At 40.2% G+C, this 20,675-nt stretch overlaps 1 protein-coding gene and 1 long non-coding RNA gene across 10 annotated transcripts in view; both read right to left on the bottom strand.

Moving 5' to 3' along the window:
* Positions 1–20,675, bottom strand: part of LOC125964393 (uncharacterized) — a 602,357-nt gene that overhangs the window by 110,455 nt on the left and 471,227 nt on the right. The window lies entirely within an intron of this gene.
* The window catches only part of PLD1 (phospholipase D1), a 201,834-nt gene that overhangs the window by 110,455 nt on the left and 70,704 nt on the right, over positions 1–20,675 (bottom strand). For all 9 annotated transcript variants that reach the window (XM_033429529.2, XM_033429527.2, XM_033429525.2 and 6 more), the window contains exons 2-6: positions 8,356–8,520; positions 7,751–7,878; positions 3,857–4,002; positions 3,525–3,630; positions 1,739–1,804 (exon numbers count right to left, since the gene is read on the bottom strand). In XM_033429529.2, the coding sequence (XP_033285420.1) occupies positions 1,739–1,804; positions 3,525–3,630; positions 3,857–4,002; positions 7,751–7,878; positions 8,356–8,520 (611 nt within the window). The remainder of the gene's footprint in view (positions 1–1,738; positions 1,805–3,524; positions 3,631–3,856; positions 4,003–7,750; positions 7,879–8,355; positions 8,521–20,675) is intronic.

Raw genomic sequence — 20,675 nt, forward strand, 5'->3', positions numbered from 1 at the left:
ATCCTGCAAGCTGCGCAGTGCAGCAAAAAATAAAATAAAATAAAAAATAAGAAGGAACATATATATTCAGTCAGTTTAAACCAGGTTTTCCCTTCCAAAGGAAATGTTTAGAAGACATTCTGGAATATCTAAATACAATATGGCTCAACTTTTAAAAGATTTTTATAATTGGAAAAGAAATTAAAATGAACATTTTGAAAAAATGTAACCATTTAAAAATCAACATTAGACTCCAAAATATAGAAAGGCACGCAGAAAAAGAAGACTAAACTCAGCAAGTACTGTTCAAGGGCCAAAAGAAATATTAAAGCCAAGTCACAGGCAGGCAGGAAAGTAAAACAAATGGAAAATTATTGCATGCTGGTACTAGCACGCATTTAAATAATTCTCTATCAAAGAAAACAGCATGTCTGATTTCAGAGAATACGACAGGAAGCAGCATTTTTAGTAATAATAGAAGTAATATCCTTATTCGTTATGTTCTTTCAAAGATGCACATTCCTGAGTCCTAGAAAGGAAGAAATCCTTCCCATCAGCCTTCTCTTGAGGTTCTCTGGTTGGATCCAAATTGCTGGTTTCCCTGGGAAAACGCTTCTCCAGGATTATGAAACCACAGAAGGTCCTTTAAGTCAATGGAACATCACAGTGCAAGTTGCTGCAGAAGGTGGGCTGTGGCCCGGCCCCAGGTCGTTTGTGTGTAAAGGGGACCAGCTAGGTGCATGCCCAGCATCCATTAACACATAGGCAGGCAGCAATAGGGCCGCGAGGCACCAAAAAACTCCCAAGAGTCAAGGCGCTCTTGCTTCCTCTCCTAAATACAGTAGGCTTCCCTCTTTCTGTTCATGTGTGCATGCCATTCTCTAAACTAGAGGCCGAATCATAACTGCAGCTACTCTGAATTTCTGCACACATACCATACACACATACTCAACCTCCACAGCAATACGGTTTATACATACACAGGCACAGAATATAATAATGCAGTGCCCTCTCAGTTATCTGAACCTTTGGATAATTGAAGGCTAACCCTTTAACACCACCACCACCACCACCACCACCACGCCCCTACCCCTGCCCCAGGCCTCCAGGGCCTCTAAGAAGGCAGAGCTCATTGTTTTCCGATGCCTTCTGTAAAGCCCACTTCCTCCTGCTTGCCAGCCACGTGCCTCCCAAACTTAAGTCTGTGCAGCTGCTTCCAAGCCTCACCACCTCTCCTCTCTTTTCTCTGAATTCTCTAGAGCTTTATGTCTCCTTAGCTTTTCCCATGCTTCTCACTTACTCGTGAAAAGACAAGCCTTTTACGGGCATCACAGGCCAATCAGATGGCAATCACAGTATGCTCTGTATAATCTTTGGGTATTCCACTCTGCTCAACTGTTTTCATCACCTACTACTCAATGTTTTTTCTTCAGCATTAGAAACACTTTTCGGCATTATTCTGGAAGCCTGAGGAGAGAGGGAGGTTGATTTCTAGATAACCTAGCCTGTGGTAGCCTTTCAAGTTCATTTAAATCTGTTGTTATAGACATATTAATTAAGTTATAGTTGATATTTTACAAACAGCATCCTCATATACTGGATCCTTGCTGACAAATCAATTTTGGATTCATTTCATTTAGTATAACCCAAGGAATAATGCAGAAGTGAATACAAGCACTTGTGTTAATAAAATGATCCAAAATTTAGCTTTACAGTTTTATAAATTATTTCAAAATTTAAATCACTGAATAGTACTTACTGTTGCATGATAGTTTCTATACATGGGCATTTTTAGTAATTTTGTCAAGTAATCCTCTAGTTGTTTCTGTAATGCAAATATTTTACATTAGAGACATCAGCATACTTAGGGGGAAATGTAAACAGTGACAAATGACATGACTGTTCCACCTTAACTTCTGTAAGTTATTTATTTATTTATTAATGTTTTCATTGGACAAGGAACCCTGAATACATCCCTCTCAGAACATAAAACTTTCAGATTACAAAACAGAACTGACATTTATGTGTTAATTTTCTGGTAAAAAGTGAATTAATCTTCTGCCCTATGCAGCACCATATCGCTGAATCAGTGTGGGCAGAAGTGTCCCCCGTCCTGAGGTTTCTGTTCTACTGCTGCACGTGTCTGTACTTTGTCCTTCTCTTCTGAGACTCTAACTGTCCCATCTATAGTTTGGGAATGATATTTACATATATTTAGAACAAGCCACTACAAATTCTTTTTTAATTTTTACTTATTTATTTTAATTGAAGTATAGTCGATTCACAATACTGTGTTAGTTTCAGGTGTACAGCAAAGTGATTCAGTTATACATACACACATACATATCTATTTTTCTCAGATTCTTTTCCCGTATAGGTTATTATAAAATATTGAGTATAGTTCCCTGTGCTATACAGTAGGTTTTTGTTGGTTATCTACTTTATATATAGTAGTGTATATATGTTAATATACAAACTCTTAATTTATCCCTCCCCCCACTTTTCCCCTTGGTAACCATAAATTTGTTTTCTATGTCTGCGAGTCTATTTCTGTTTTGTATATAAGTTCATCTGTATCTATTTTTTAGATTCCACATATAAACAATATTATATGATATTTTTCTTTCTCTGGCTTACTTTGCTTAGTATGATATCTCTAAGTCCATCCATGTTGTTTCAAATGGCATTATTTCATTCTTTTTTTAAGGCTGAGTAATATTCCATAGTATGTATATAACACATCTTTATCCATTCATCTGTCGATGGACATTTAGGTTGCTTCCATGTCTTAGCTACCGTAAATAATGCTACAATGAACACTGGGGTGCATGTATCTTTTCCAATTATGGTTTTCTCTTGTTATATGCCCAGGAGTAGGATTGCAGGGTCATATGGTAGCTCTATTTTTAGATTTTTTAAGGAACCTCCATATTGTCCATAGTGCCCATAGAAGCCACTACAAATTCTGAAGCAAATATATGGAAATAGATTATTTTAAAAGAGTAGATCTCAGGGCTTCCCTGGTGGCACAGTGGTTGAGAGTCCGCCTGCCGATGCAGGGGACACGGGTTCGTGCCCCGGTCCGGGAAGATCCCATATGCTGCGGAGCGGCTGGGCCCGTGAGCCATGGCCGCTGAGCCTGCGCGTCCGGAGCCTGTGCTCGGCAACGGGAGAGGCCGCAACAGTGAGAGGCCCGCGTACCGCAAAAAAAAAAAAAAGAGTAGCTCTCAAAGCCCTCAATGATGAGCTCAATCTTGCCTCACAATGAACCCCAAAAGGTTTCTGAGGGGTAGGAAGCTTCCACATAAAGCCACTCCTGACATAGAACATTCTTCCTCTTCTGGGAAAATGCAACCTCCCCAGGGCCAGAGTGGCTCGGGGAAGAAGGGTTACCTAACTAGTTCCAGAAAAGCTAAACCAGCCTGGGTGATGGATCAGCAGGTGAGAGAAGCTGCATCCAGGCCCACCCCACCCCGCAGTAGATGCCATGTTTCTATAGCACTGCACAAGTATGTTCAGAACAACAGAAGAGCGAAAGGACTCACCCTTCTACCAAACAACTGTTCTTCTCGGATCATGTTTTCAGATGAACGGGGCAAACTTGGCATCTCTCGAGGCTCTTCTTTGACATTCTGTCTTCTAAATGTGTGTCTAAAACACAGACACACACACACACACAATGCAAACATTTATTAGATTATTCTTTAAACCATGACTGTCACAGCATCTTTCAGGAGATAGCTTATTTTTAAAAGAGCCTATTTGATAAAAAAAAATCCACCAACAATGGACCAATTAACCAATACCATGAATAAAATATTCTTTCAATCCAACTTGTATACTGGGACAACTTTATAATTAATTCTGGGACAGTTACCTTTTGGTGGGAATGGGGATTCGGATAAAGGCTTTGTACTTGAGCAGCTCTCTGTGAAATTCTTGGAAGTGCTTGAACTTCCTCTTAACTTGCCATTTAAATTCCCCATGTGTTAATTCAATAGTGTAAAGATTGATGCTTGGTACCTATAGCGATAAATAAAAATGGTTGATAGTTTAGATAACAACAAAAATTCCAAAATCTCTCAATGAACAATAGCTAAGTAATATGCATGTATCTTTAAATACAGCCTACTTATTCTGTGTAAGTACTGAAGCAAAAAGTTTTCCAAAACGACTGATGACAGAAGTAATATGCTCTTAAATATTCATCTTATGATATACATAAGACAAACTCTGAGTCACACCAAAGGTAAACCCCTATCAGTCCTATTGTTTCACATACACAGACACACACATCCACCCTTGAAACAAGAAACCAGGTAAAAGAGACAATGAGTGAAAGCCCTAATCAGCCATCGGGGGATTGTCCAAAAGTACAAGCAGTGAACAGACAGTGGAGGGGGTGAGAGGGAAGCTGGAGGAAATGACTTCCATTGTCATTCTTAGCCCACTTCAGCTCTTCACAAAAGACACTAATGCCCTCTCCTTCTGAAATGCCTTGCAAGGTCCATCCTCGTCTATAACGTCTCCCTGTCCTGAAGCAACACCAGTGACTAGGAAGGTACAGGATGATTAGAGGGAAAAAAGCAAAAGATCTTCCTACACACAAAATATTTCCCCAACTACTTAACTAGAATGAATTTCCACTTAAAATTTTTAAAATATTTCTTACTAAAACGCAAATATATTTTAGTGACTAGTGAATTATTTCAATCAGAAGAGCTAACAGACCTGGGGGATACAAGTTTTGATTTTGTGGAAAGTGTCAGGAGATGGAGGGATATTTATAAAGCACAGGAGATTGTGGAGAAATTCCCATGGTGTGTGGAGGATAGGGGAGGGTAGTGGACACTGGACCACCTAGAGGGCACTGGCCCCTGCTGGGAGATTGAGGCGCCACAGGTATTGATAAGTGTTGGGGGTGAAAGAAAGTAAATGTCTCCTACTTTACTAGCTTTTCCAGGCTTTGGTGTCAGCAACCCCACGGGTGATTCCCGGGCTGCTGCCAATCATTATTGATGTTTGGTATATTTTGCAAACTTCTAAAGCATGGACCGTGCTGTGTAGATGTAGTATATAAAAATGAGCACGAGAATCAATGTAACTTGTACTCTTAAGCCTGGAATCCAAACATATCGGGTAAATATTCAAATCCAGCTCTTGCTTTGCCTCTAGCTGGGATCCATGACAGTTACTATAACCAGAAGTCAAAAAAACCCAGTTCTGGGGTCTAATATTATATGCTGTCTTTCACCTTGGCCAACATTACAGGCATCATCCTGCATCATGTTTCAGAGAGAAGGTTGCAGGAGAACTCAGAGTGGTCAGAAACTCTGCATTCAAGTGAAAAGTGCTCAGTTTAAGACAAGCCAAATAAATAAGAAAAATTGTACAAGTTAAACGAGCTGCCCCATATCCTAGGATTACATTCCCAACCTAAGAAAACTGAACACTTAAAAAACACTGCAAGTGCCAAGTTTTAGCCTTCACACATAAACCCAGAATTGTGGACACTAAACTTCTTAGCAATTCTAAGGCAGTGTGGGGCAATGGAAACAGCCTGTCCCATCCTTTCTGAAGATTTTAAAGGCTTGAAACACTGTAGTGCAGCCTCCCAGCTATTCAGCCTTAGCGAAGCATCACTTCTGTCAGATAATATCCCAGCAGAATTACTGGAATTTTTTGGAATGGAATAGTGTGAGAAGTTTTAATAAAGGGACTGCCCATGAAGGTGTGATAAGAGTAAGGAAACCACAACGTGAGGACAGTTACCTGGGACTCAGGAAGGCATCCCCAGTTCCAAAGGGACAAGAGGCAAGACCAGGTGCTGGAGTAGGAAGGAGAGAGCCATGTAAAGAGGCTGCCTTGGGGGGTGGATGCCTTTGGTCAAGGGACACAGCCAGGCCAGGGTGGCCCCAGTCTGGGCTCTCCACTGCCTGAACCCTGCCAGAAGACAAAGGCAAGGAAGCCTTGGGGGGACAGAGCACAGGGTGGAGAAGGGTGGGAGGAGGAGTGGGAGGGGCAAGTGGGAGATCTCCTGCTGGGGAGGCGGGGCAACATATGTCCCTCAGGGTCGTCATGAGAGTGAAAAGAGAAATGCCTAACCGTGAGCCGGCACACAGAATGCATTCAGTCATTAGAAAAGTGTCATTTTTATTTACCTGGAGTCACATTCAAACTGCATGAATTTAGTTCATATTTCTTAGTAAACTAAACACTAAGTAGGATAAGGAAGCTCCTTAGCTTTTCTACACAGACTAAGATTTAAAACAGAACTTGAAATTAATATAATATTGTAAATCAACTATACTTTAAAAATTAGGATCCAAAGGAAAAATGTTAATATATATAAAAAAAGAACAGAACTAAACTCACTTGACCAACAGAAGAGTATGAGCAAAGAGAAGTCCCTGGTTTGGTGGCTTAAATATTTATCTTCATAAATAACATTAGCAGATACCTAGTAATAATAATAATACATAGTATTATACAGTATATACTTGTATAATACAATATATAATTTTCTTATATTATACTATGTTTTATTATTATTAAACCCTCATAACAAACCTAAAAGGTGTGTCCTATGATACCTATTATTCAGATGAGGATAAGCTGAGAAACAGAGAGTTTAAGTAAATGGCTGAGGGTCACAATGCAAAGACAGGAATTAAACCATGTGGTCTGGCTCTGGAGTCTGTGCATTTAACCTCCACATGTTATCACCTCTCAATCTAAATGCTGGTAGGCGAAATAAGAAGGCAAAGGTCATTTTAGAGACATTTCTTGGTAGGCTGTGTTCAGTGGTGTATCAGGGAGATATGGACCCAACTCACAGGAAGAGCCTGAAGGAAAGCTGAATACCGAGGTGGCTGTAAACTAGGAGCCGGGACATGCACAGGTAGGTCAGGACAGAGCGCGAGGCAAAATCATCAGGAAGCGGGCAGCACGTGCCATCCTCCAGAGCCTGCCCCCGGCAGAAAGATTATTCTACACCTCCCCGGAGGCAGGAGCCAATGGCTGCCTTACTCTGCCAGGGCCAGAGCTTAACTCGAACAGACCAAGGCCACCAGCCTGCGTCAATGTTCTCTACCCTCAGACTTGACAAGTGTGAAATCCAGTCAGTAACAGAGCAAACGCAGCTACCCTAACAGCTTCTCCTAGTCCAATCCCCTTCAAAAGAATGCAGGTTTGCTTGATGAAAACTCTACTCCCAATGCCTTTCCAGAGCGTAAAGAGAAAACGTGAGCGAAGCTTAAGGGATGGTGTTAGGAACAAGTCAGAAGGGCAGGGTATGCCAGCAGAATTCTCTCAGCAGCACTTCTGGGCAATGGCACTGGCCAGTGCAGCCTCCTGGCTTTGTTTCTTTCAAGAGCCAGGTAGTATCATTATTTTCTTGCTGAACAAGCATTAGGAAAGCTAAACTTTTCCCTGGCTTACATCTGGCATTCTAGGTGTTAGAGCAATGCCTCACGAGTCCACATGGAACAGAAAACTGGGGAGAGGCCCTTCGCAATTTATTAAACTTACAATCTGCCTTAAGTGCCTTTTTAAAAAAGCATTTTCCAGAATGGGGAAACAGATGAATAAGAATAAAGACTAAATGAGAAGGATGCAAAAACTTGAGAGGTGATGAGCACTCAGAAGTGATAAACAAAAACACAAACCGAAAGTTAAAAGCATAGTCATAGTTAGGAGGAAAGAAACTGCAAGGCAATGTGTTAAATCGTATATATTGACGGATACAAGTTGAGTCTATAAATGCTCTGACCCTTTTTGTAGATGTTAAGCGCTCCACTTCCAGAACTTGAACTTTTATTGGACAGCCGGAAAGATACGTCTGTGTATTAGGCTCCTTAAATCCTTGAGTCTTATAAATAGCAGAGAAAGGGATATACACTAAAAAATAAATAAGTAAACAAAGTTATTTCAAGAATACAATGATATTAGCATAACTTGCTTTTTACAGGCATCTTTTTCTTTTTTTTTTTTTGTTTTTGCTTTTGCGGTACGCTGGCCTCTCACTGTTGTGGCCTCTCCCGTTGCGGAGCACAGGCTCCGGACGCGCAGGCTCAGCGGCCATGGCTCACGGGCCCAGCCGCTCCGCGGCATGTGGGATCTTCCCAGACCGGGGCACAAACCCGCGACCCCTGCATTGGCAGGCGGACTCTCAACCACTGTGCCACCAGGGAAGCCCCAGCAGGCATCTTTTTTAAGAATCATAACGTGCTACAACAAGAAAACAGCTAATGAAAATGAGCTCAGTGTTGTGACATCAGCAAGGATGATCAATCATCTGCCGGTTATTTCAAATCTGTGCTCTGCCAAGCAACCCTGATACACTCTCTTCTCCTCACTCAGACCATCAGTCTTTACCTTCCCGTATCCTGGGATCGCTGGGAGACACTTCGTAGTCCACCTCCTCTCCCTCAAAGTGGAGCTCCCGCGTGTCCAGATTTTCTATCAAATTACTCATGTCAGCAGCAATTTTCTGCAGTGCAGAGGTATTTACTCTTGGCTCATCTTTCAGTGACATGTTGGCTTGAGACAGGGTAAAAGCAAAGGAAAGAAGAAACGGGTTACTAGACTTATTATTTTGGTCAAATAGAAAAAAGAATGCAATAATGCCATTTGCAGCGACACGGATGGACCTAGAGATTATCATACTGAGTGAAGTTAAGTCAGACAGAGAAAGACAAACACATGATATTGCTTATATGTGGAATCTAAAAAATCGGTACAAATGAACTTATTTACAAAACAGAAATAGAGTCACAGGTGTAGGAAACAAACTTATGGCTACCAAGGGGGAAAAGGGGAGGGAAGGGATAAATTGGGAGATTGGGATTGACGTATACACACTACTATGTATAAAATAGATAACTAATAAGGACCTACTGTATAGCACAGGGAACTCTACTCAATACTCTGTAATGACCTATATGGGAATAGAATCTAAAAAAGAGTGGCTATATGTATATGTATAACTGATTCACTTTGCTAAACATCTGAAACTAACACAGCATTGTATATCAACTATACTCCAATAAAGATTAATTTTTTAAAAACCCAAAAACCCTATTTTACTATTTAAATCCAGGCTTAGGTATAGCATACGGAAACAAGTCAACTAGCTCTATGTGAGCCCCAGTTACCTCAAACAACCTTTTAATTTATTTTGAGTTTAACATTTAAAGGATTCCTAGCTTGTAAATTAAATTGGAATGAGATACTTACTTGTATCTCAAGTAAGAAAACAAGCAAGAAAAAGACACACCACACTGACTAAATGCCAATATTATCTTTCATCCGATTTTATTAACTTGGGTAAGTGAGGAGAGACTCAAGGTAGATGGGTTTGGGAATCATTATCCAGAGAAAAGGAATTGATTCTTGACTCTAACAAATACATGGGAAGAAAGAATACCAGCTAAAATAAGCAACTTTGAATATTTTCTACAGAAAATTTAGGATATTTTACAATAATTTCAAGATGCAGATTTAAAAAGTATTTTTATGTAGCATAACCTTTCTACATTTCCCCTATAGGTGATATCCCCAGCAAACCATATACTATCTTTTTGAGATATGAGATTTGGCCATGACTTTATGTGAGTTATAGTGACATACCTGTCCTGGAAGGTAACCAATTAGTATACCTATTCTGAAAGATACCAGAAGTGCAAGAACTGCACTTCTCTCCTTTTTTAGGAAAACTGGTTCTATTTCATTCCGACATTTAATAACACAGGTCATTGCACATCAGAACCCAGGAAATAAGAGTCCACAGAGATTTTATTTTTCATATAAAATACCAAGATTTAAGCCTTGAATGCTGTCACTGGAGTTGGCTAAAAAATCGGTACAGGCTGAAATAATCTCTCCGTTACAACCAGACCCAAAAATGCGAGGGCTTCCGTACCAGTAACTCCTCCACATACGTTCATTTATTACTGCAAATCACAAACATTTACAGAGCATCCACCACCTACTCACTGTGAGATGGAATGAGTGAATATGTAAAGACACTGGTTCCCACGATTAAGGAGTGCCTGATGTAGGGGATGGAGATATGCTACACGACCCCAAATTCATCCCTGGCCTCCTCCACGGTCTTGGCCTTCCTGAGAATGGCATGTGCTGAGCGGAAAACACTTAGCTGGGTTCTCTCCTACAGGTGCTATCAAGAAGCAGGGGTGGGCTGGTCTCTGTGAGAAATGCTAGGACAGAGTCTTGGGCAGACTTGGGGAGCCCTATTGTAACTCAACAAGTCTCTCAAACCTATACTAACATGTGTGGTAGAAAGAGAAATTGTATGGAAATACAAAGATGGGAGTAGAGGAGGGAGGTTCTGGTTTGGCCAGGCATGTAAAATCAATATGTCGAACCTGTCTGTGAACTGTGTAGTCAATCACATTTCCTCCCCCATGTTGGCTATAAGGAAGCTTGGAGCCAAATTTGTGGCCTCCTATTAGCAAAATATAGGACTAGCCTCGCCTATATCACTTCCCTTCAACGTTCTCTCCCACTTCTAATTCATTTTATAATAACAGTTAATGTGTACTGATTGCTTACTATCACCTGGCTTGGTGATAAACCTTTATATACCTCATCACATTTATTATCAATAATAAATCTATGAAGGTTGGTTATTTCCATTTCGAGGAAGACAGGATTTGTCATCGCCTCTTTATAGATAAGGAAACTGAAGCATGGAGAGATCAGGTAATTTGATGAATACTTTGGACAATCTGTCCAAGGTCACATAACTAGTAAGTGGAGAAGGGATTTGAAACCAGGTCTCTCTGATCCAAAAGCTGATGTTCTTAACCATGGTCTTTAACTTCTGTATATTTTTTGTAGATATGTAAGTGCCCCTAGAATAGATGGAAGTTTTAGTAAAACCAGTGCCCTTGAGCAAGTCCCTTTAGAAGCTGACTCAAATGCAAAGAAAAAGAAATGAATTCTTCTTGCAGCTCAGCCGTTTAAACTCAGGGCTCTGGTTTCCTCCTCTATAAATTAAGGAGGCTGAGCCATTTCATCTCTAGGGTCCCTTTAACACTAAAACACTAAATGTAAATAAAAGATGCTATAAATTGTTCAGCTTCCCCTTATAATGTAATCAAGTTAACCCTTCTCCTATCCCAAGAAATTAACTGAAGTAGTTTTTCATATGAATTCATATTCATGGATTCATTCTCATGGAGCCATTGCCATAATTAAAACATTTATTTCCTTCCCTCTCAGTTCAACAAATACTTATTAGATGCCAACTATGAGCCAGGGTTTACTTTATTTAAAATACAAGGTAATGAAAAACTTAGAGGAAATGAAACAAGGAAAAACAAGTAAGAAATTACATCACATCATTGCTGCTTGTGAATTTGTCAAGACGTTAGGTATTTTCCATTCATTAAACAGTCTAATGGCTAACTCAGTTAACTTTCTCAGCATAGCAAAGGAAAACAAGGGTTACTCCAAATGACTTTCCTTTGGGACTGTTAATGTTAAAAATGCATGTTGAATTTAAGATATACAGAGAACAGAGTAATTTATACATTGCAAGCTAATTGGAATAAATAGTCATCGGATCAAGCTAAAAAAAAATCCCATTTCAGATCAGGAGAACAGAAGGATATAAATTTGTGAAAAGCTTAAGGAAGAGTGAGAAAAGAAACAGAAAGGAATCCTCTTATCATTTATCCTCAAGTGTTTACTATGTGCTAAGCACCATTTGAGCTCAGTTATGTTATTTAGTACCCATAATGATCCTACTTGGTACTTATGATTCTGAATGATCTGCATTCAAAACTTTGATTATTTAGTTAAATAACTTGTCCAAGGTCACTCCAGTTGTGTCAGTGTTGAATTTATAAAGCAGATTTGTCTGGCTCTGAAATCTCATGGACTTGGTTATAGAGGTTCGTAATTATTGATTTTATTTTGTGGGCTTGAATGTCTATAAATTGATCATTTATATGGAGTTGAAGTTCCATAACAATAGATACTCTTTAATCATCACCCTTTGAAGGGATCCTACTGGTTCCACTGTCATTACAATTAAGGAAACAACACATCCTGACAGCATCCTAAACTTTATCTTAGCCTTTTATTTTTATGGTTCATAATAGTTTCTAAGGTTACATGGAATTTCAGTTGACTCAAAGCCTTTGCAGATTTGTTTATGCTTTTGTGAAGACCTTACCATTTTTATTAATGGGAAATGAACCAAATTATTTGTCCATCACTGCCTTCACTTGAGTGCATGGTTGCTTTGTGTTGACTTTTCATCCAACAAGTGTATTGCTGGTTTCATTCTTGAATATGAAGCTGTAAGGCCACCAACACTCTTATGTTGTCAAATCATAATTTATTAGTCCATGTTTTCTTTCATCTAAAATAATATATAATGGTCGGTGAGCAGCTGTCACAGTTACAGCCTATCTTAACCAGCAATGCGATAAGGTCTTGCAGTGTTTACACTTGAGATATCATTGATTTTGTTACCTCCTTATAAAATTATACTGCAAGATCATTATCTCTTTTGGTACCAAGTAGAGACGGTGCCCATGGAGCAATAACAGCAGCTGTGTTTTATTTCTATTTGCATCTGTATCCGGGAAGTAAATACGCTTTGTTTTTTTCTGGGGTTAAATACTAGAATTAAAATTCTTTGCAGGGAATATTTAATTACCTCCAGTTATTTACTGGTGAAATCAGAGAAATTTAGAATTTCCTTCTGATCTTAGTTTTCAACATGATTGGGAAGCAGAACATCAAAGGGAGCAGATATTTTCCTTCCCAGATACACGCATAAACATTGCCTTAGCCAAAATACAAGAATAATAATATCAACTACAACTATTAACATTAAAATATTAACATTAGCTAATATTTGCTGAATATGTACTACCTGCCACGCACTATACAAAGAGATTAATCGCATGATCTCATTGACTCCTCACAACAACCTTAGGAGCTGGGTCTTATTGTTACCTCCATTTTCAAGATGAGAGGTTTAGAGAGCGTGGGCAACTTGTCCAGGGCCACACGGCTGGAAGTGATAGAGTTGGACCTGACCCTGCTTGATCTGACTCCAAAGTCCAGCTCTTTAACCAGCCGGAGGTGGAACTAGGGGTGGCAGGACGGAAGGACACTTACTTCTTCACATAGTCTTAGAATAAAACAATTCAAAAAGGAACAATAATAACAAAAAACACCCCTCAACTTTCATTTTGTGAAGATGACTGTGATTCACTTCTTGCTTCCCTTTCTAACGTAAGTTAGAAAGTTTCCCCCATATTTTTTTCAATATGTGATGTTTGTTTACCAAGGGAAATAAATGCAATGGATTTCTAAACCAAAAATCACACTGTATGAATATGAAATGAATTATACTTAGATCATTTAAAACCAAACTGAGTCATGGGAATTTCTTGTCTTCCCATTTCTCATTTTGATGAAATTAATTGGCAGATCCATACTACGTAACCTCCCCCAAACATATTATACAGCAGTGATTTGTACGGAACTGATTTGATGCTCCCTGAAATGCAAAAAATCATAAATGTGTTTTCAAGTACTAAACTCAATCTCCAGTGACATAGTAAGCCTTGGATAATTATTTCTGGAGTTTAGCTGACTTTGAATAAAGTAAATGATATTATCATATTTTACATTCCAGTTTATATATTTTGAGAAAGTAACATATCAAAAAAAAAAAAAAAAAACAACGACTCAATGTTTACTTGGATCTTTGAATTTTTTAAAGAGAACATCGGTTCCACAAATATCGCTGGAGGGCTTATCATGAGCCTTGAATAGATAATTAAATGTCATCGGTGTAGAGGACAGGTCAGATGACCTAAGTTCATTCTTTCCTTATTATCAGCGTAACCTAGGCAACTAACAGCCTCCAGGGTTTCTCCTCCGTAAAATGCAAACAGGACAGCCTTGCTATTACTTACATGGTTCCAAGAGATAGACGTTTAATTCACAAACACTACCCTCCTTTGGAGCTTCATATCTAATTTGGTCTTGAAGCCCCCAGAGCCCAGCAATCTCCCACTTTCTCATCCTTCTTTCTTGGTTTCATCCCAAAGCCCCGATTTGGCCTAGCACTGACTCTGCTTTTTTCCCTGGGGTGTCGAGATTGGAGACGATGGTGCTAAATAATCTGGACTCCCTGTGTCCACAGAACAGAAGTTGGAAATCATGCTCTCTTTTTTCCCCTAGCTAAAAATAAAGCCGAATCTACAATTACAAAAGCAATTTTTAGCATGAAAATCAGTTCTCATGATTTTCTCTAAATCCTTTGACCTCCTTGGATGGCCTCTGTTCTCTGCCATAAGCTTTCTTAGTCATTTCCCTTGACGTGTTCTAGGGTTAAATATTACCCTCTTTACAATAGTATCAGCTTCTTCTAGTTCATCTCAGTCATATCTTCGAATTCAAACAGATATTTCATTTCCAGAGGCAAATACAAGTGTTAAGAGAAACTGATGTCTGTTTCAAATATGAGTGGATAGGAAAATATCAGGTCATTTATTGAGTACCCACTCTGAGCCAAGCACTGAAGGCACATTACACGTATCACTTCTAATCCTCAGGACAATCTCATTTAGAATCCAAGACACGGAGCCACAGCACCTTACTGAGGCTACAGAGTTGTGAGCGGTGGGGCTGGTCCCAGTGCATGGGCTGCCCCCAGATGGCTCCCTGGCCTCTGCCGCTGGCTCAGCAGAGACCCCCATCACCGCCACTCTCACCTCTTCTCCTAATGCCACCAAACCATCTTGGCTTCCTCCTGGCTGAGGGCAGGGCTTCAGCACAGTGTCCAGGGTGCAACCCAGCAGGAGCTCTCACGGCTCCAGCAACCCAGCCCCACCCACCTCTGGCCAGACTGACAGAAGGACTGGCTCATCCTGAGGCTTCTGAGGAAGTTCAGCACCAGGGGCTGGAACCTGGCTTCCTCAGGAGTTGTGTGTGTGTGTTGGGGGGTGGGGGGAGAAAGGGGGGGGTGAGGGGAGCGTGGGGAATCAAGCCACACAACCTGTGAGCATGGAAGACGTACCCCTCTCCCCTCTCCTCGCCTGCCTGTGCTGAGCACACTGGTCCCACACAGCCAATCTGGAAGCTGTCCTATGCGACCAAGCCACTGTCTGATTTTGGGCCGGCCAGGTAATGCACCACCTCCCATGCTTTCCTGCCTCTCTTCTCTTCTCCCCTTCCTCTTGCTGCTCTCAGTAAAGCCTACCTTAGCTCAGGTTCTATGATCCAGGAAACGAGCGCTCGGACAGTGTCAGAACCAGCATGAACCACTGAGCCGTCTCCCCTCTTGCAGAAGTCCATTTTGTGCTGAAGTTAACAGTAATGATAAAAAGCAATAGTAATGGTAATAATACAAAGTAAACTCGAATAGTGCTTACCATGTTCCAGGCAGTGATACGGGTGCTTTGCATGCATTAACTCAATCTGCCCTCACAAAGGCCCTATGGAGCGGGTGCTATTCTTATCTCCTTTTTCATAGACAGGGACACTGAGGACACAGACAGCTTAGGTGACTTGCTCAAGGTCACACAGCAATCTGATGGCAGTCAGCCTGGTTTGCTCCTATTTTTGCCTTACTAACCTGGACTTTAGTACTCAGTTTCCTCATTTAAAACTGAAATTAGGGGCTTCCCTGGTGGTGCAGTGGTTGAGAGTCCGCCTGCCGATGCAGAGGACACGGGTTCGTGCCCCGGTCCAGGAAGATCTCACATGCCGCTGAGCGGCTGGGCCCGTGGGCCATGGCGCTGAGCCTGCGCGTCTGGAGCCTGTGCTCCGCAGCGGGAGAGGCCACAACAGTGAGAGGCCGTGTACTGAAAAAAAAAAAAGAGGGCCCCTCTTGACCTCAAAGTTTGTTAATAAGTTTATTAGATATGATGAGTGAGAGACTTTGTACAGCCACTAAATTGACTTAAATCCAATAAGGATCCCAAAGGAAAAATTCTTCTTTATGAAAAGAAAGATAAGGTAGGGGGAAGGGTAAGCTGAGACGAAGTGAGAGAGTGGCATGGACTTATGTATACTACCAAATGTAAAATAGATAGCTAGAGGGATAGCAGCCACATAGCACAGGGAGATCAGCTCGGTGCTTTGTGACCACCTAGAGGGGTGGGATAGGGAGGGCGTGAGGGAGACGCAAGAGGGAGGGGATATGGGGATATATGTATACATATAGCTGATTCACTCTGTTATACAGCAGAAACTAACACACCATTCTAAAGCAATTATACTCCAATACAGATGTTAAAAAAAATAAAAATAAAAAAAGAAAGATAACTAATATTGCTATACACTGCGGTCAAACTTCTAAAAATAATATCCTTCAGTGTTAAATGAGTACTCAATTTTTCATGGCCAAGAATAGAATATGCATGCATTGTGATGGGTCTTTAGGAGAAGCAGCTAACTGCACTTAAATTTATAGAAACACTCTTTATTCTGGCTAACAAATTATGTTAAGTGATATAAACATTTTTCTTACTAAGGGAGATTTAGAACACCAATGATTCAGTAGGTGAGCAATATATGAACAAGATAAATATTTCTCCAGGATAATCTCTATTAAAATGACTTTAAGAAAAAATTCTTTCACTGGCTCAGAATAGTAAATAAAGATTTTTTTATTGAGCACAATGTTGCTTTTGATAAGAATACATGTTGATCAAGAATCTATAGGATTTCCCTGGTGGCGCAGTGGTTAAGAATCTGCCTGCCAAAGCAGGGGACGGGGTTCGAGCCCTGGTCCAGGAAGATCCCATGTGCTGCGGAGCAACTAAGCCCGTGCGCCACAACTACTGAGTCTGCGCTCTAGAGCCCGTGAGCCACAACTACTGAGTCTGTGTGTCACAACTACTGAAGCCTGCACGCCTAGAGCCTGTGCTCCACAACAAGAGAAGCCACCGCAATGAGAAGCCCACGTACCGCAACGAAGAGTAGCCCCCGCTCACCGCAACTAGAGAAAGCCCGTGTGCAGCAATGAAGACCCAACGCAGCCAAAAATAAATAAATTTATAAAGTAAAAGAATTTACAGATATTAATTCAAGGGTTTTAATATAATCATTTCTACTCTTGCTTCTTTCTTTCTTAAAACTGTTCTTCGCATCTTATGATGGCCATCCCTTTTAACTAGAAGAAACTGTGTTCTCACATACAGACTTTATCATTAAAATTCTGTCCAGCTGTGTAAAATTCTATGATTCCTTTTTTTCACTGTCCTCCAAAGGAATTGGCAAACAACCTCCATTAGTGTGAGTTTAGGCAGCATGGAAAGTATTTTCACTGATAACCCATGAATTTCACCTATGAAAAGAATGAAACTGGCAAACATACATGTGTAAACTCCAGACATTTCTCCAGTGCCAAAGAGCTCTCAAATTTTGCCTTAACTGCTGGGAAACACAGCAAAATCTGAATTTTTTACTCATCTATATAATTACCGAAAAAATTTGTTGAGACAGAAGAGTACCATGGAAGGTATGTGATTTGTGAGTCAAACAGCTTGAATTCTGATGCTCCTTGTGCTGAAGCAAGGTTATAGCTCTTTAAAGTCTCTGTTCTAATGTGTAAAGTGGAGGTAATACTATTAAAGTAAGGAATTGTAAGAATTTAAGTGATATAAAGTGAGTAGCTTCGAGCCTGGGCTATAGTAGATGTTGAAATCATGTCAGTTCCGGCTACGCTGTTAGCTATTCTAAGAGCTACAAGTCCTCTGTCCAAAGTCCATGTATCAGTATCAGAAGTCAGTCCCCCCTTGAGTACAGCAATTAGCAGCCAGAGTAGTATTCTGGGGGTGGTCTATTTGTTTCCCACTATAGAAGACACTGCTGCAGATGTCTGAAAACAAAATGGATTAAGCTAACGCAGGTGCCCATTTCCCACTACAAACATGGAACTGCTTAATAAATTGTAAACATTTTTTGAAAATACTTAGTCAAGGATAAAAACAGAGGCAGCAGCAACAAAAACAATAATGAGGAAAGGCTTCCAGCTTCCAAGAGTAAAGAAATAAAGTCAGGTGGGTATACTAGAACTAAAGCTAAAGGGACCCAAAGGGCTTTTTTTTTTTTTTTTTAATTTTTACTGAAGTATGGTTGCTTTACAATGTTGTGTTAGTTTCTGCTGTACAGCAAAGTGAATCAGCTATACGTATACACATATCCCCTCTTTTTGGGATTTCCTTCCCATTTAGGTCACCACAGAGCACTGAGTAGAGTTCCCTGTGCTCTACAGTAGGTTCTCATTAGTTATCTATTTTATACATAGTGTCAATATCAGCTTTGCCCAAAGGGTTTTGATCGTGGATAAAGGGTCTGGGATTACTCTTCTGTCCCCAGGTGACTGTCAGGAGACATGATCCCAGGACTATGGGAGGCAGGGGCCTAAAGGTGGGACTTCTACAAAAACATGGAGCCTCAAAGAGCTGCACAATCTGTTTCAAAGAGACTCGAAGAAGTATACCCAGCAGCTCTGGAAAGAAACTGCATAAACTGTGGAAACCACAAAAATAAGAAACTTTATATAAAAATTATCTGGGGGTTTCCCTGGCGGCGCAGCAGTTGAGAGTCCGCCTGCCGATGCAGAGGACATGGGTTCGTACGCTGGTCCGGGAAGATCCCACATGCCACGGAGCCTGTGCGTCCAGAGCCAGTGCTCCGCAATGGGAGAGGCCGCAACAGTGAGAGGCCCGCGTACCGCAAAAAAAAAAGAAAAAATTATCTGGGATCACAACTTCCAGCTTTCAGTAATAGAGGTGTAGCTCCTATTAGGTCAGCCATCCCACAGATGATGACTATAAATTCTGGACAAAATGTATAAAATAGCTGACTGAAGAACAATCAGAAAAGCAAGCAGAAACCGGAAAGGAATCAACATTTGGAAGAAAGTAATGGCACTGTTTTTGTCTCAGGGCACACCTAGTCCATGCCAAGTGGGGTGCCTACAACTCAGAAAGAAAATCCATAATTGTACTGGCTTGAAGACCCAGGAAACAGTTTCAGTGGCAATTACAACAGCTTAAAAGTAAATTGGGAAATCCTGGAAAGGAGAGGGCCACACAAAGGGAGCACCAAGTTCTGCTTAGGCTGATCCTTGAACCATGTAGGAATGGGATACACTCCAAAGCACTCAGATAGTACTAAAATGACTTCAGCAGAGATTTTTGCCACTGCCCACCACAGGAAATATAGAGTTTGAAGTATGAGTCCAACCAAGTTAAGTGCCTCCTAAAACAAACAAATAAATGAACTCTTGAATAGAACATAACTGAATCCAAAGTCTCTAGAATATATGTTACAATATCATCTAAACTTATTTGACATAGAAGAAACAGGAAAATGTGATCCATTTTGAGGAGAAAAGTCCATCAGTGGAGGCCCATCCTGAGATGCAGAAATTAACTGACAAAGATTTTAAGGCAAATATTATAACATGCTCAAGTATGTAAAGGAAAATATGTTTCTGATGAATGAGCAAGTAGAAAATCTCAGCAGAAAAAAAGGAAAATCCACTGGATGGGCTTAACATCAAAATGGCAATGACAGAGTCAGTGAACTTGAAGACAGATCCATAGAAATTATCCAAAGTGAAGAACAAATAAAGGGGTAGAAAGATTTCTAAAAGACGAACAGAGCCTCAGTGACCTATGTGATGATATCAAAAGATCTAACATTCACATAATTTGAGTTCAAGAGAGAAAATGAGGGGAAAAAAGGTTGAAATAATGGCTAAAAAAGTTATCAAGTTTGGTGAAAGACAGACATAGAGATCAGACTTGTAGTTGCCAATGGGGAGAGCAGGAGGGAGAGGGATGGACTGGGAATTTGGGGTTGGTAGATGCAAACTACTACATTTAGAATGGATGAACAGCAAGGTCCTACTGTAGAGCACAGGGAACTATATCCAGTCTCCTGGGATAAACCATAATGGAAAAGGATATTAAAAAAAGAAGGTGTATGTGTGTACAACTGAGTCACTTTGCTGTACAGCAGAGATTGGCACATCATTGTAAACCAACTGTACTTCAATAAAAAAAACTTGCTGAAAGAAATAAATACAGACAGAAGAAGTTTGGTGAATCTCAAGCAGGAATAAATGCAATGAAAAGCACACCTAGGGATATTAAAGTCAAGCTGCTGAAGTATAAAGAAAGAAAATCTTAAAAGCGGCCTGAGAAAAATGTCCTGTTAATATTCAGAAAAAGCAAATTAATGACATTAAACTATCATTAGAAACAGAGTCCATAAGACAGTGAAACAACATCCTGAAATTCAATAAATATGGAACTGAATAAATGAGTATATGTTGCTTTCCCCAAGCTAATCTACTAATTCAAATTCCAAAGAATTTCTCACAGAACTTGACAATATGATCCTAACTTCATAACAGAAAATAACTAAGAATAAGCATATAAGTCTTATCCAACCAGATATCAAGAATATTATAAGCTAGAGAAACTAAAATAGTACAGTACTGGCACAGAAACAGACAACTAGAGCCAAACAGAGAACCCAAAACAAACCTATGTATACATGGGTTCTTGGTGTATGATAAAACTGGCATGAAAAACAGTTAGTGAAGAAAGAATGAACTCTTCAATAAACAATGCTGGGACCATTGGAAATTCATAAAGAAATATAATTGGAAATTTATA

Source organism: Orcinus orca, chromosome 5, assembly GCF_937001465.1.
Source record: "Orcinus orca chromosome 5, mOrcOrc1.1, whole genome shotgun sequence".
NCBI lineage: Eukaryota > Metazoa > Chordata > Mammalia > Artiodactyla > Delphinidae > Orcinus > Orcinus orca.